This window comes from Ambystoma mexicanum, chromosome 9, assembly GCF_040938575.1.
Source record: "Ambystoma mexicanum isolate Mex_15411 chromosome 9, UKY_AmexF1_1, whole genome shotgun sequence".
Classification (NCBI taxonomy): Eukaryota; Metazoa; Chordata; class Amphibia; order Caudata; family Ambystomatidae; genus Ambystoma; species Ambystoma mexicanum.
The window spans coordinates 1,210,969,006-1,210,985,980 of record NC_090931.1 but is presented as its reverse complement, the minus strand read 5'-3'; the positions used below and the strand labels follow the sequence as shown (position 1 = coordinate 1,210,985,980).

General features: G+C 46.1%; 1 protein-coding gene across 1 annotated transcript in view; it reads right to left on the bottom strand.

Annotated features, from left to right (window-relative positions):
* The window catches only part of DARS1 (aspartyl-tRNA synthetase 1), a 985,274-nt gene that overhangs the window by 620,480 nt on the left and 347,819 nt on the right, over positions 1-16,975 (bottom strand). The window contains exon 6 of the mRNA XM_069616538.1: positions 10,217-10,319. Coding sequence (XP_069472639.1) covers positions 10,217-10,319 — 103 coding nt within the window. The remainder of the gene's footprint in view (positions 1-10,216; positions 10,320-16,975) is intronic.

The following is a 16,975-nucleotide window of genomic DNA, read 5'->3' as shown; positions in this document are numbered from 1 at the left end:
AGTGTAGGCCCCCACCCCTTTTGGATCCTGAGGAGTCGGTCTTGGGCTTAGGGATGGCATCCTCCTCTCCTTTGACTTCACGGAGGCCTCCCGCCTCGGGGAAGGGATACCCTGGGCACCACCGGGACCCCCTGGACTGGGTCAGCCACTTTTGTCATGGAGAGGGCAGCCGCCACCAGCTCGATCGTTGAGTAAGACTTTGCCTGGGCCTTCAGGGGTAGGTTGGACACCTTTCCCTGCGCCTTGGTCTTCCCCGGCTTCTCCCGCAGCTTCCATGGGTTAGCCTACTTCCTCTTCGAGGAGAAGCTGGAGCAATGACTGGAGATGGAGGCAGACTGAAGATGATCGTGCCCTGCCCATCGCGGTACCCGCTTGCACGGGGACCCTGACGGAAATGGACTTGCCTTGCTCGGCCTGTTCTTGGGCCCCCACGGATGGAGCACCCTCAAAGGTCTTAGAAGCCCACTCCTCAGACCGGGCATACCTGGGTGAGGCATGCCCCTGCTTGCTGCACGGGGTAGAGGCCTTGAGCCATGCTGCCAACCTACTGTGATGATCCTTGCCGGTTCACATGGAAAAACCAAGGCAGATTTCACAATCCACTTCCCTGTGGTCCTCCTGGTCCTGGTCCTGGTCCTGGTCCTCCTGGTCCTCCTCCTCCTGGTCCTCCTGGTCCTGCTCCTGCTCCTGGTCCTCCTCCTCCTGGTCCTGGTCCTCCTCCTCCTCCTCCTGGTCCTCCTCCTCCTTCCCCCCCACCCCCTTGAGGGGCTTTAACGAGGCCAACAAACAGATCCCCGCTTGCTGGTCAAAGCAAGCGAAAGAGCACATGGGCTCAAATTACCAAAAATAGAATTTATTGAAAAAAGTACGAAAATGTAGAAAAGCTCACAGAGCAAAACACTTGAACGTGCGGTAAAAATCTGAAGACGGCTGCCAAGGAAGGGGCTTAGGGAGAGGGCAGTCATTGGCTGGGGGGGGGCAGTATGAACCAGAGCTCTGTGATTGGTTTAAAGGAGAAAGACAGTTTGTAAGTGAAAGTGAAACTGTTTTTTCTTTTACCGAGGATTCCTGGCCTGACGGGGAATATTCATGAGCATGTGAATCCAAGCTAGACCCCATGCTGGAGAATTAGCCATACATATGCGTGGTTAGCATATTGATTTAATATAGCTGTGTGCTTAGGTGTTCAAGCATAGATATCAGGATCCAAACAGATTTACTGGTACAGATGCAGAGTCAAAGGATTGTCAAGTTATGTGCTAGAAATTGGGGGTGGGAGGGTGAAAGTGTAGATTCACCTCATCTGTATCAGATTTTACAGCAAATGGACCACGCATTGTTGCTATAATTGACATTAAATTAGTAAAATAAAACACGTATTTGGTATCTGCTAATCAGAAGTTATACCCCCTAACACTATACCCAAGACCATATAACACACTGGAAAGACAGCATTTTTGTTTCCCAAATGTACTGGAAGATGAGTTTACTCGCAAAAAATGACAGTATGATTCTAGACACATTAAGTTTCACCGTTCTTGATCATTTTTAGATTTGATATATAGTGTTAAATATAAACCCAGTAATTACCCGACACAAAATATTAGCGAAGCTCAATATCGCAAGGAAATAGACTAGAACAACTCCCATATTATAATATATGGGATGATCTACACCCAACAGCACAGTATAAGCATATTACAGGGCACCAATTAATTCTGTGATACGCTAAAGGCTGAAGTCCTTTAAAAGGTCACGGTACAACAAAGTGACTTGCAATATCTTAATGTATGGTAGGGGCAATCCTTTATATACTTCTATAAGAATGTGTCTATAGTGGACATGCACAGGACCGTACTTGAAATTAGCACGAGGCCCAATGTATTGTGCATTTAGCGATTCTGCTGTGCACTATTGTTATTGTCTAATGTCTCCATTGTGAAGTATGCATGTTAAGTTTAAAACCGTTCCAGTTGGGGGACGCTAGAGTGGTGCAACCAAGACGGCCACCTTGGCTTAGAGTTCTGCCGGTGATCCCCTGCATCCAGGGTTCTACAGGTGTAACTTGGCGCTGCACCACTGAAATTGCTACCTGAACACAGACATGGGGTCCCCCACCCTAGAAGGAGTTGAAATTGGTGGAGTGTCAGGCACAGAGGCTCAGGGCGTGTTGGGGCCCTTTTTGTGCCAGTGAGCCTTCCCGGGGCAAAAGTTGATTGGACTGTGCTCAGAGCTCTACTGCAGCGTTCTCAGTGCCGACGGGCTGTGGAAGGAGATAACCGGCTTGTGACCTGCTGTGGGCAGAAGCTGATTGTACCAGGGCTGCGGCGTGGTCCAGAGCCTCGACATCTTGGGCCCCCTACTTTTCCCCTTGCTTTTCGGAGTATGCCCGCTCAGCCGGGAGCTCATTACGTGGTAACCGGGCTGGAAGCCCAGTGAGAGCTCAGGGTTTGTCCGCAACAGAGCTTTTGCCAGAGAGGTGGGGGATTACTTAGAAGAGCTGTGCCGGATTGGGCGGCCCCCACACAGTCACATTTCACAGGACCCATCTTGCACCAGAGAGGTGTTGGTACGATGTGGAGCTGTGTTGATACACTGATAGTGGTACACATTTCACAATACAAAGCAGGTACGAAGTTCTAGATGACCGCGCAGTGACACTGTGCCCGAGACACAGTGCCGCAAACGGGCGCCCCGAGATGTGAACCTGTGCAAGGCTGCAACAATTAAATGAGTCTGTGCTTCCGCGCAGAAGGCACTGCACCACCTTAAAGAGGAGACCTGGGGAGGCCTTTCAATGTAAACAGCTACTGCATACATATCTGGTGGATCGAGTGTCAGACAGCGGGGCATAGTGTCACAGCAGGGGTGGATATGTGATATATGTCAGCATTCGTCTGTCCGATCAGCGGTGGATTCTCCAGGGGGAGTTGATCTGGTGCCCTTTCACTTCACTGTGCCCAAGGGAAAACTGAATATTGCGCACTAGCTGGTGAGCGTATGGTAAATTTGCATAAAAAGGGGGCTCTACTGGATCTGGGAGTGTTTCTAGTTGTCCGACAAGAACTTGAATGTCAACCACAAGAGGAAAACCCAGGTTAAACTGGATGCATTTGCCATGCCGAGGGTGAAGACTCCAACACCCTCTGATGCAATGACATTGGTTCCTACTGTGGGCTCTATCGAGGTATCCTCGTCCCCAACTAATCAAGCCATCCTGATGGAATTGAAGGAAACAATGCAAGTCATACCCCTTTGCTCAGTAATAGCGAGGATGTTCAGCTTCAGAGACAGAGATCTTATTCTCAGGTCTGCAGGGAGAGGGGAAGAGCTCAACTTCGAAAACACTGAAATTATGATCTTCCGTCACTTTAGTCATGGCAGCGAGGAAAACCTTCGTAGAGGTAAACAAAAAAAAAGAAAACGAGAGGAATGTCATGTATCAGAATCAGATGCTCTTTCCATGCCGACTGAAAATCATCCACTTGGGGAAATCCTTTTTCTTCACTTCAGCTGAGGAGGCAAACAACTTTATTGATTCTCAAATCCATCACCCCTTACCTGGAGTGGGAAGTGCGCACAGTTGAAAGTTTGGCTCCAATGCAACACTCTGGTCTTTGTACAACTGGGTTAAACAGTGGAGGTGCAGCTCCTCAACGTCCTTTCAATGCAGGAGGAGGATGGGAAGATCAGAGGCATGTGCATTGTGCTGGCCAATATGCTTCACCCAAAACAGACTCACTAAATTTTTTTGAGTTGGTTTCTGACAACCTACATGAATACCTCAACTACAGCATTATCATGGATAGGGACTTTAAGACTACCGTAGACCTAGATCTTGGTAGATCATCATGCAGGACGATGATGCTGGGAGAAGCGGCCACTCTTCGTGCTGAATATGGCCTTGCTGATGCCTGGAGGCAGTTTTGAGGGTGGGGGGAGGTGGGCAGGAGTAGAGAGAGTTTACATATTATTCCCCGGTCCATGACACATATACTACAATAGACTGACGGTTAATTTACTGTATGCTACTGAGGAATATAGTGGCATATGTAACACTCCGAAGCACTCTATCGGCTCACCCCCTAGTTGTTCTGGACTGTAAGCTGGCCAATGCCAGGATGGTGTATAGAAGATGGAGGTTTCAAACCTCACTCCATCACGGGCACAGCATTTAGAACCGAAGCTGGAGTAGTTCATAGCTAACAATAGTAACTCAGTTGATTCGGCTGCCTCTCTCTGGGAGGCACTCAAGGCCTTTATACAAGGGGGGAGGAGCGTGTATTAAAAAAATCAGGGCTTTTGCGTTTGATTAGAGGTTCACTGGACAACATAGAACATCCATGTAAAGCTCTTGAAATGGGGTACTAGGCTACACAGGACAAAACTGTACTAGCAGAACTCAAGGAGCAATTAGATATGTATCGTGTATAGACATGTATAGACATGCAAGCCCTCGTACTGCCCATTCAGAAAAAGATTAAAATATGATAGAGCAGGTCTGTTAAGATGTGGGGTTGGGCTCTAACCATCAGTACACAGAACAGCAGTGGAGCCACATAGGTTAAACCAGAAAGCTTTATTATCGATCACTGCTTTCCAGGTCAAACTCCTGTAAAAGCTGGCCATCTCCCAGCTTAATCTTCACACTGAATCTGTTGGTTGTCTGCAGGACAACCAGTCTGGCTTAAGAGCTGCCAGAAGCACGGAAACTGCTCTCCTGAACATCCATGAAGACCTGATCTCCAACCTTGATTCCAATACCCCTTGTATCCTCATCTTACTTGATCTCTCGTCTGCCTTTGACACGGTCAACAATGCCATCCTGCTCAACCGTCTCTGTGATAACCTGCATATCACTGGTCAGGCCCTGGCATGGCTGACTTCTTTCCTCTCTGATCGACCCTCCCAGGTCCAACTTGGGTCTTTCCTCTCCTCCATCTCTACCTGTGGTGTTCCCCAGGGGCCTAACCTCTCCCCCTGGCTGTTCAACCAATACCTGGCACTTCTTGCCCACTGCAGTGCAGCTCTCTGCCCCAACTTTCAGTGCTATGCGGATGACACTCTGCTCATTTTCAGGCTACCTTCAGCCACCTCTTCTCCTCTCATCTGACTGCCTGTCTGCTATCCAGGATTGGTGTGCTGCCAATTATCTCTGCCTTAATGCCAGTAAGACTGAGATTCTTCTCATCGGCACACCTGCTCCCTCCTTTCCTGTCACTCTCTGGCCGGCCTCTTTTGGCCCTCTTCCTGCTCGCACCTGCGAGGCTAAAAACCTCAGGGTCATCTTCGACTCCACACTCTCCTTCTTTACTCACATCTCGGACGTCTCTAAGCAAGTCAAACTACCAGCTGCATTTCCTTAGAGGTATTCTTCCTTTCTTCTCCTTCCCCCAGAAGCTCACCGTCTCCAGAGCTCTGGTTCGCTCTAGGCTGGACTACTGCAACAGCCTCTTTCTAAATCTGCCTTCTTCTACTCTCCGCCCTCTGCAACTCATCTAGAACAGGACTGCGAGACTTGTCCTTGGCCTCAAGCCCAGGGATTGTATCTCTCCAGGACTGAAATCTCTGCAGTGGCTCACAGTTGCTGCGAGGATTAAGTTCAAAACCCTCTGCATTGTCCACAAGGCCTTCTGGGGTCTGGGGCCTGGGTCCTCAATACCTTCAACTCGCTCTTCTTAAATATCTTCCCTCGAGCTCTTTGCTCATCTGCGTCCAACTCCCTCAGGATCAGTCGTTTCTCCAACCAAAGAGTTGGTGGTAGCTCTTTCTTCGGCTGGGGCCTCCCTCCGGAACAGCCTCCCTGCCCCCCTGGAACTTGAGGTTCAGGAAGTACCTCAAAACCTTCCTCTTTGCTTCTGCTTTCTCTCCTCCTCTCCCCTGCTGAATGCCTGTCTGAAACTGAAACTGCACTGGTTACCTGGCCACCCTCTGATCTCGAACCCAAGCCCCCCTCCCCCCTGCCAGTGGCACACCTGCACTGCCTCCCTGGCAACCCCCACACTTGGGGACTGTTTTCTGTATCCCTACAGTCCCCTACCAGCACTTGACACCTGACGTCTGCACTGCACGTCAGCTGGCCATACTTTTACTTATTGCCTATTTATTCTATTTATCCCTTGTACTGCACTGTCCCCTTCCCCTGCACTTGCGATCTGATTGACACCTGGCCTAGTAAGATCGTTGTCTCCCCTCTGTTTCCCCCTCCCTTGCCTCGCTGCACCTTGAAACACTTGTGTATAGGCGCGTTATAAATGCCATATCATATATCAAGAATTTGCAGAACGTGAAGCCCAGTTCATAAAATGCAAAATCACTGCAAAGCGTTATGGGGAGGGACATCGCTCAGGGATATTCTCCTCAAGGCTTATTGGAAAGGAGTCCAACTCATCACTGATGGAAGAAGTCCAACAAAACGGAGGGCGAATTTGCAGGCATGAGGATATCATGCAGGTGCTTGTAGAGTACTACACTCATTTTATCAGGTACACGTACACAGACCCGCACTTGAGGTGGATTGGTTTCTGAATAGGGCTCAGATGGCTTTGATAGTATACAAACACCAGGCACCTCCCAATGCCCCGATTACCGCAATAGAAGTTGCACAAGCCATTAAAGAGATGAAAGCGGTCAAAGCGCCCGCACCCGACGGATTAGCAGTGGAGTTCTATATGGACAATGTCTCTATTCTGGCTCCTCTGCTTTCCGGAGTTAGCAGGGAGAGAACTATCCCCAAAGATCTGAGAAAGTCTACAAACATCCTAATACACAAACCAGGGAAGGATCAGGAGCTTCGTGTCTCCTACAGGCCCCTCCATCTCCTGAATCTTGGCACGTAGAATGGAGCCTCTAAAGGATAGGCTGATACTGCTGGTCAGTCAGGATTTATAACTGGTAGATCCACTGCTCACAATTTAAGACGCATTTCCGATATTCTTGGGAAGATTCACTCGACAATGCAAGCGGTTGCGATGCTTCTCTATGCTGAGAAAGCATTTGATTCTCTTGAATGGCTGTTTTTATTCATAATATTGTCCTGTATTGGGGTGGGAGAGTCCTTTCCGTCACTGGTGAAACTCTTATCCACCAAGCCCAGTGCTTCCCTTATGGTTAACAACATCCATCACCTTTTGCTTTACAAAAGAGTCACAAGACAGGGCGGCCCTTTTTCGCCACTACTGGTCGCCCTCCAAATTGAGCCACTCGCATGCATCCTAATATCTCAGCGCATAGAGACCTGTAGTTTTACACCCAAAAGGTACTTGTATTCCTGTATGCGGATGATATGGTGGTGTATGTCAAAGACCCAGAGGTTAATACAGCCCATATAATGGACACTTGTCGAGTTTCTGAACCATTCAGGCCTGAAACAAAATTGGTCGAAATCCAAGCTTTTCCAGCTCACCCACATGGGAGGCATGGTGTTGTATTTGCTGCCAGAGAGTGGTGAGATACCTGGAGTTAAGGTGGTCAGCGACACCAATACATTATACGATGAGAACTTTGCACTGACTCTTGCCACCACAGGAAATGAACTCAACAGTTAGCGGAAGTGCCCACAGTCAATGGTAGTTAGAATTTCTCTAATAAAGATGATTATTATTCCCAAGATGCTGTACATCTGAACATACCCATTAGTCTACCTAGATGCTACTTTTGGAAACCCAAATCAGCATTACTAAGACTAATATGGGCGGGTAATGAGAGTAGAGTAGCGTGTCAATCTGACTCACCGGCTACTGGAAGGAGGCCTTGCTGTTCCAGACTTAGAAGTATACTAACTCATAGCACAGGCATCACTAGTACAGAACTGCACCATATGGTGAACACATAGCTTTGGAAAGAACAACTGGCACTCCAGTTAAGTTAGTTGCTGCATTATGGGGCATTACACACATCCCGACACACAAATTAATAGGGTGCTGACAACTGTATGGACATTACATAAATTGTAGAGCAAATTTGAGTGTGCCCCTCTATTTTCAGACAACATATTAATTGACAAAACATGGGGATTGGGCACCTCATTATGTTGTAGCAGCCATAGAGAACTAGCTTGGCTTGAGAAAACTAAATTTGAAGACCTCTTAAGGGATGGTTACTTCATCACTCTTGTGGAGTTCCAAACTTTTAACTCAATTAATGCTGTACATTAAAATACGCTACAAAATGAAGTCTTTGTTTTCCACATTTACCATCTTAGAGCCCCCTGAGGTTAGATATGCTAGGAGACGGTCGCTAGACTCAATAGAAAACTTATTTCTAAGCTGTACAGCAGGGTAACGGGTGGAAAGCTGTAATTCAACCCCGGGCTAGAGTACTATGGGAAGCAGCCCTGGATCAGGCGATTGAGGAAACATGGGCCTACATATGAGCAGACAAAGAAGGATTCCATCAAACAGAGGCACAAACTGTTACAATTCAGATTTATACACATGGCCTAATGCACTCCAGTCAGAGCTCAGAAACTAACATACCGCCAAGGGTGCCTGCCCTCATCATAAGCAGGCTGACGCTGATTTTCTGCATCTCTCCTGGTCATGTCACCAACTGGAGCGATTCTGGCTCCTAGTCACGCAAAAATTACCAGGCATAATAGAGCAGTCACTATTGCCTGATCCAGTGGTCGGTCTGTTGGGGTATGCAAGTGACTTTCCGAAGCATGTTAGGAGGTTTCCAGATAAAGCATTTCTGCTGGTCAAGCGGCAGATTGCGTCTCATTGGTGCTCCACACTTCCTCCCAAGATGGATAATTGGTGCAAGAACTTGGTCTGGTGTAACTCTCAAGAGGACATTTACAGGTAACTGGTTCCACCCCTGACTAAACCTAAAGATTATAGGACTCTGTTTAAGTATGACTGCTAATAGCTCCATAAGATCTGGGTACACAATTGTGTGTAAACACAATCAGCCGGTTCGATAGCACAGCGATTAGAGCGCTTGCTTTGACATCTCTGCAGAGCCTGCTGACACAGGTTCGAATCCCGGCAGGGCCAAATTCAGCCTTTCATCCTTCCGAGGTCGATAAATGAGCACCACACACCGTGGGTATAATAAGCAGCGCTCAGATACCTGAGGGTTCCTAGCTATATAAATGCTAAATTTGTATGCGTACTAAGCTGAAATCCCTGCAAGCGATAAGATGTGTGATATACTTGGTACGCTTAGGGCGGGAGCTAGAAACAGTTGATGTGCCACCTTAGGCCAACTGCATCAGGATATACAGTATAAGCATGATGTGTCTTGTCATCGTCTACTGCCTTGCTTTAATGAGAAAACATTAAAGGTGTTAAAAAGAAATTCTAGTTAATATCCAGTAATATATTGCATCATCTGTAATGTTTTGATTTTGTATGATACTCTTTCTTTTTCTATATTGTCAATAATGTAACTCTGGCAGAGTTTTTGTCCTAAACAGCCTTTGTTACCTCTGCATTTATGCTGTAAAGATGCCTTCCAATCACCGTTCAGCATCTTTTAATAAACCATACCAAACAGTCTTTCTCGCTTCCAACAGAAGCATCCTGAATATATATAGATCTAGAGATGCACACTAATCTTGAAAATAAAGTGTGTTAAAAAAAACCTGTGGCAAGGGTTTGCTGGTGATTCTTATTGTTTTGAATATTATTCCTACACGAAGGAAACATGTTTTATGCATATTCTTGAGTTTATCTGAATAAAAACGTTTTATGTTCAGCATTCCTTTTTAAATTGTGAAAATAAATACTTTGCATTGTAGTTTTATTTAAAACAGAAACACGTTTGCAAAAATGCTGTACACTCTGAACACTTGCACATCTGAAGGGCTTTTCTTTAGGAAGAATTTCCTCAAAGGCTTTAGGGAAGAGGCAGCACCATTCTCTTTTCTGCCACCCACTTCTTTATTAAAACTTAACATCTGAATGCAATAAAACAGGAACACAAAAGCCGTTCCCTGTACTGGAGATGCCAGAGTAGTTGTTAGGAGGGCTGAATGCAATGTGGACTGCTGGTGGAAAGCAGTGCTTATGCAGTCCAGAATGGATTTTAAGACTGTGCTCCTTTCTGTGCTTTGTGAAGTAATGCATTCAGTGCAATGGCGAAGTGACAATTTAAATAACTACACTTTAAAACAAACGAGGCATTGATGATAATGTGTGAAACCGGTACACCCCGAGGCTGCCCGAGTTCCCACCATTGTTTACTTGACAACAGGATATAATTGCTTACTTACTTGGCAGCAAATTTAACCATCTGCTTGCTTGCACGGTCTCCCACAGCCACAAGCGCTTGAACATTAAACTGCTGCTGACGCAGGACGAGGAAACACTGCTTCCCTGGCAGACAAACACATAAAACAGGTGTGTGAATTAACGGTAGGTGTGTTTCACTAACCGCTTTCAACAAAATACTAGAGATTTTAATCATTCCTTCTGCACTATAAAAATGCTACCCAGCATAAAACAAACAAACCATCAACCCTTGTCCTGGTTGGATATTCTCAATGTGTATCATACCCCCAACACCCCACCCCCCCTCCCACCCCCACGGACACCTCGAGGAAAGTTTTAATCGGTAAAGAAAAATGTGTGAATCCATAAAATGCATCCACACAGTCTGATAGAAGTCTGTGACCAGCTTTTGGCTTATGTGTGTACCTCCCTGAAACGTCCACCTTTCCTCCATTATACCACCCTCTTCAACCCGGTGTGACAATGTCAGTAGCCCGACTCTTAGGATGTGTAGGGAGGTGAATATGGGGACCGAGTGCCTCGATCTATGTTAAGCAGGGTCCAAGGGTGATCTAGGAATAACTCCCTGGTCACCACCCTAAAACCTGGGTCAACGACCAGGGACTCGTCACATGTTCTTCACCCGAGTTTCTACGGTGAAGCGCCCTGCTCGGTACTTTATTGTGCACCCACTTATTTGTAAGTAAAGCGTACCGTTTTAGACTGTGTTCCACGTCTATATGTTCTCCAATGTTTATCACACTACCCTGCACTGTTGATGCCGCTAGGGTGAGGCATAACATAATGCCCAAGTCCCACAGGCTATACAACATATCCCACCAATTCATATTTTGCCTAGCATCTACCCCTCTCTGTGTCAAGTGTATTGTATCACACTATCACTTTGCTCCTAGACCTTAGGGTAAAAGAATTTTATAGAATATAAAAAGGTATTTTCTGCATCAGAATATCAAAGAGGAAAAAATGCACTGCACCCTATTGGGGAACTCCACCCTTGTGGGTTTGAAATGTGATGATTCACAGGATCTCGTCACTTCTCCCCAGAGGGGAGCCCTTGCCTTTAAGGCTAGCCTCTTACCGAACATTCCCCATAGGGGTGGTGATAAGCAGGACCTCATAGGGAGCGACTCCCCTATTGGGTACAAGGACTCCTGGCCTGTTCAGGAACTCCCTACACCCCTTTATGAGGAGCCACTAATACTATCAGAGCTTCAAAAGAATCGTCGGCAACAAGTCAATGATTGTTACTGTAACATCACACAAAATAACCAACAGAAACACAAAAACTGAGTAGATGAAGAGTGTGCAGGAAATGAAGATTACTCAGTGGGTGGATGCCAACCATTCTGGGACGAAGAAGATTGGACGAGTAACAAAGAACAGTTTCAGAGGGTAAAGGAGTATTGGCGTCAGGACCGCCGGTTCTCTGCGCACCTCCCGTTGGTGCTGGTAGTTTTTAGCCTGCCACCTGGCACATCGTTTGTCCTGGGAGCCACTCCTAGGTTCCCGATTGGTTTGGTAATTGGAGGGGATGGACAAACCTTAGTAGTTGGCGCTGGCTGTATTTGGTAGTCCAAATTGTTAGGAGATCTGGTAGTAAGAGTCCAGTCCTCGAGTCATGCGAGTTTTGGTTTTATGGGTAAGACAACATAGATATTTATCTTTTTTCGTGCCAAATTGGTGAAAGCAAAAACACAGCCGACGCGCGTTTCAACCGAAGTCTTTATCAAGGCTGTGATTGTGGCGAGTGGGGTGATATGGTGCGAGTGAAGGGATCCGGCATGGTGACATCATATGCATTTCATATATGGTTTTTGTATTGGTTAATCACATTTCGTATAGATACAACATATTGTATGGCAGTATTTGTTTGAGAAACATGACAAAGCTGAGCCAACAGTTATTAAAGTAGTGATGTGAGGTGAATTGTGACGATTTGACGATGGCATTTCCGTATTGACATTCATAGTGGTGTAATAGGGTTATCAAACACATTGCGAGATCAAGCATGGAGTACCAATGAAGAGACAAAGTACCAAGGAATGAGCGGGGGGACAAAGAGAGAAGTATATAAGTACCAGATGGTAGGTTGGAGCAAGGTGGTTATGAGAAAAGCCAGGGGGTAGGGGCTTACCAAAGACTGGTGGCAGCAGACTCGCGTTAGAGCTGGTGGCTAGCGGCCCTGGTCGGGGTGCCAGTTGTGGCTGGTTAGCCTGGTCTGAAAAAGAACAACCCGTAGGGCTGGGTTAGGATTAGGAAAGAAGGTTTCCATGAGATGAGTGTCTGGGGTGTAAATACTTGGGCGGTGATGGCGCATGTTGCCTTGATGCTGGTGGTGCAAGGAGAAGTATGAGGGGTCGACTGGCAATTTTGTTAGTTTTGATTGGTGAGTTGGGCGGGGCGGTGGAGCGTGAGTTAATGGCACCGCAAGGTCGGTCCGTTGTGGCGTGGTGCAACAGACCCATGCCATGCCCATGTCGGAACAATGAGGATCATTCGGGAACCGAACCTCCGTAACCTCCTCAGCACTTGTGGAATGACGGGGACTGGAGGAAACGCATACAGCAGTGGGAAGGACCACTCCACTACGAACGTGTCCCCCAAGGCTCCTCTTGGAGGAAATTCTCGCAAGCAGAATCTTTCGCATTTCCGGTTGACACTGGTGGCGAAGAGATCCACTTGAGGGGTCCCCCAAAGGGCGAAGATCTCCAGGAGAATCTCCTGAGCCAGCTCCCACTCGTGAGAGACCATGCTCTGCCTGCTCAGAGCATCCGCCGCCTCGTTTTTGTCTCCGGCCAGATTAACTGCTGAGATCGAAATTTCCTGCTGGATGGCCCAGAACTAGAGCTGCATCGCCTCTCTGCACAGATGTTGAGACCCTGCCCCCCCTTTTTGTTGAGGTAGTGCATGGCCACTGTATTGTTCGTCAGAATCAGGACATTCTTTTTCCGCACAGACGGCAGAAAAGCCTTCAGGCCTAGCCTGACGGCCCTCTGCTCCAACAGATTGATATGGTGTCTGGACTCCGACGGAGACCAACGACCGCTGACTGTTAACTCGTTGGCATGAGCTCCCCATCCTGTTACGGATCTAGCATTGATAAGTACACCCTGCAGACACAGTTTCTGGCTATCCCCATTAGCCCTCAAGATTAGATCAGGCCAAGTCCCGGCCCTCTCCATGCCATTTTTTCCCATTGTATTCAATGCACGAAGGCCAAAGAAGCCTGCGGTACTCCTCAACTCTAACAGCATGTCACGAGTATACATAATTCCCATAGAACAAGACAAACCTTATTGAAAATATGTAATACGCCTGCAATATTATCAGTTAGGACAAGTGCAACTGGTAGTATACCATGCTCACTGTCCTATTTTAGACCTCGAAACAGTCTGGGTAGAACAAAGCACCCATCGTTTATCCGGCCATACAGGCTGCGTGTCAGCGCCCTGCGCTAACACGGGCCAGTTATGGCCTGTGTCGCCTTGGAAATGTATCAGCAACTGTGCGCGAGCAACGGTCCTGATGGGAAGTGTAGTTCAACGAGTACACGCTATCGACTGGGAACTTGGATGCACTAGCTAAATATGCATAAAAACTAACTTCCCTCACAAAGTTAGACAAGACACGAATTATGGCACCAAGTTTGGCTGAATTTAAAATTTACATAAAATGTTTTCTAAAAAGCATCACATAATGTTAAAATAGAATTAAAATAAGATTAAACAGTTTATCACAGTTATGGTCACAGTGCAAATAGCCTGTGCAACTTTAAAAGCAGTGCCGACCACATAGATAGGAAGGCTGAGGAAGGGTAAGGTGGATCACTGTCAGGAAATGAGGGATACTGTGCCTCGCCCTTTGGCACCCTCTAGCCAATCCCCAAGGACCCTTTGCCCAGATGATCCTGCCTCGCTGGTCCACCCCCAGGGTCGGAATCCAAAAGCAATGGTCCTTCTCTGGCCACCTGAACAGAAGATCCCTGAGGAGTAGATGCGAGTACCTTCAGGTTTCTTACAATTGTTGTATACCTCTGTAAAACGCTTCGCTGCTTCTCGAAGCAAGCTCCACGCTCAACAAATACCATAATAACAATAAGCACTCTACATCTCCCCAGAGCACTTCAAGGTCAAGCAACAGTATTTAACCAAAGCACAATCTCACATTACCAACCAACTAGAGATTTAAGATTCACAAATGATGGGGTAATAGAAACCAGGTGAATCTGTAGAGAAAGACACAAAGGCTCTGCCTTTTCCACTACGGTAGCCAAACTTTGGAACACCCAACCAGAGAAATTCCTCACTTTAAGGGATCACTAGCTGTAATACATCTAAAATCATGGCTTTCAACGCATAATCAACATAAATTAAGCAACAACAGAATCAGTACCTCTTAATGGACCACCTCGGACACACAAACACCCTAAGGGAACACCATACCTGCTCTAGATCGCCCAGTTCCAGACCACTTGTACTCTGAAAGCAATACCAGCAACGAGCAAAGAACAACACTTTCAGGTGTTGCTGAAAACCTAAGCGAATGCCTTCCTCTTTATTTTCAATAGGAAAACTCAACACAGGACAATAGCTCACTATAACCACAAAGAAGCCCAACACATTTAACAGTGAGTTTGAGAGTTTCCACCCGATACAGAACACTCCGAGGACCAACAAATGCTCTATCACATGTCCTTCTATTTCTCCACGTTACTCACCCAATACACACCCACACTGTAAACCCAAGGTTTCCTCTATCGACACAAAGCCTTTAACTTTCTTACACATCATACCTAGAAAGCTGTGATACATGCAGTGTTAAGGGTACTTCTGATCTGCGTTATCAACACTAAGCACCAGAATCGCGCGTTCAACCTTTCCTTCTAACTACCGAAACCCACCCACTCTCTTTCAGAAACACTAGAGAGTCTGAAGACCATACAGATATCAGTGGTGCACAATATAAATACTGATTATGCTAGATTTTGAGCCAATCCAGTTTGGGGCCCTAGAAAAGGTTTGTCAAAAGAAGATGCAGAGTGCCGTTTCTGAAAATAAAGGGTATTCTGGAAACTTGTAATTACTGAGTGCGTATATAAAAGAATTTGGCCTATCAATTTTTCTCAGGTCTTGTTTTAGAATGTCGGTGAACGAAGTTTTGAGGTCAAATGTATTTTGGAGATGGTTGGTAATGGGCAATTATCCAAAATGTATTATCGGTCTAGTGCACTTTATTAAATTAATCTATGAGGAATGGGAAGACGCTTGGCCACTTGGGTAAGTTATACTAGTGAATATCAAAGCTGTTGGCGTGACTGAAGCAGCTAAACGTTTCCAATGAGATGTCGAGGAGATTTAGTGCTGCTATCTACTAATGTGTTTTATTTTTAATTTTTTTATTTTATTTTTTACGTATTTTAGGATCTGTGATCTAATTGTTTTGGATTTAATTATATAAGTATAGTGTGTGCTATTTATATAAAGGTTTTTATAAACCATATATACAATAAGAAAATAAACAAACAACAAAACATAAAATGGACCATAACAAGAGACATGGCCCCTCAACATTCCCTGCCTTGGCAGGTAATGTGGGTAACAAATGCCACAGACCATCCAAAGAAAATCCTGTGTTGGAAAAGCAGGTTACATTAATTGCCTGGAAAATGTACGCATCATACACATGTAACCCTTGAGGCAGGACAGAAGGAGTCGGACACATTATGGACATTTCAATACTCCATTAATGAAATGATAAAGAAAAGACCTCTCTCACCCCCATCGCAATAGGGATTTAGCTACCTAAAAGGAAGTAAAAGTGCTCATCTGGCGGCAGGAAGTCCAAAGTAAATGTTCACTGTCCAAAACTAACTCTACCTGACCCTACCACAAATATGAACTAAAGTAGGCCAAAGTAGGCTAAAGTTGTCTCATCTTCTGTTGGTTTCACTTTCTGCCTTTTCTCCACCAGCTTTCTCTCAGGGTTTAACTTTTTCCAGGTGTATCTTCAATATACAATTGTCTCTATTTAGTAATCCGTTTCTTTTATTGATCTCCTCCAACAATCTTTTGTGGTTTTATCCAGGATCTCTACTAGCTCCTCTGAACGGTTCTGGGTCTTGTTTCTTTGAAAATCTTATAAGGGTTCTCCTTGAGATTCTCTCTCACGTTCTTTCCTTTTAATTTATATGAATTAGAAATCCCCCTCTCCTGGAGTCTTTTACTGGATTTGGTCTCTTGTTATTTGATTTACTTTGTAGTCCTAATTCACAACACTTTTTACACCACCTTATGGAGTCTTCTCCCACTCTTCAACAAATACTTCTTGTGGCTTTTTCACTCCTTCCCAGGGAATTCGTTTCAGCTTTCTCTCAATTTCACATTCAACCTTATTCGGCACGTTCTTTACTTATCCTCATATGTCCAGTTAGACTGGTTCACTGTTCGAATATCGCCCTCACAGCTTTCGCAAGTTCTGTGTCGTATTCTGGCACGCGTGGAATGTTGTTCTACCTTGTAGGTCCACATTCCAGGTGTCTCAGTTGAGTTACTGCCGAGGCCCTGTCGGCTGCTGATTGTTGGGGAACAGAATAAAACCATTACTACTTCACCGTGTTTGGATTTTTTCACTGGCATTGAGGTATTCTGGACCCCGCCCCATGCGTGTAGGGGTCAGCTGGTCCAGGTTCTCCATCAGTCTGTTACCGCAGCCCCGCGGGTACACTGTCAGCGCCCACGGGC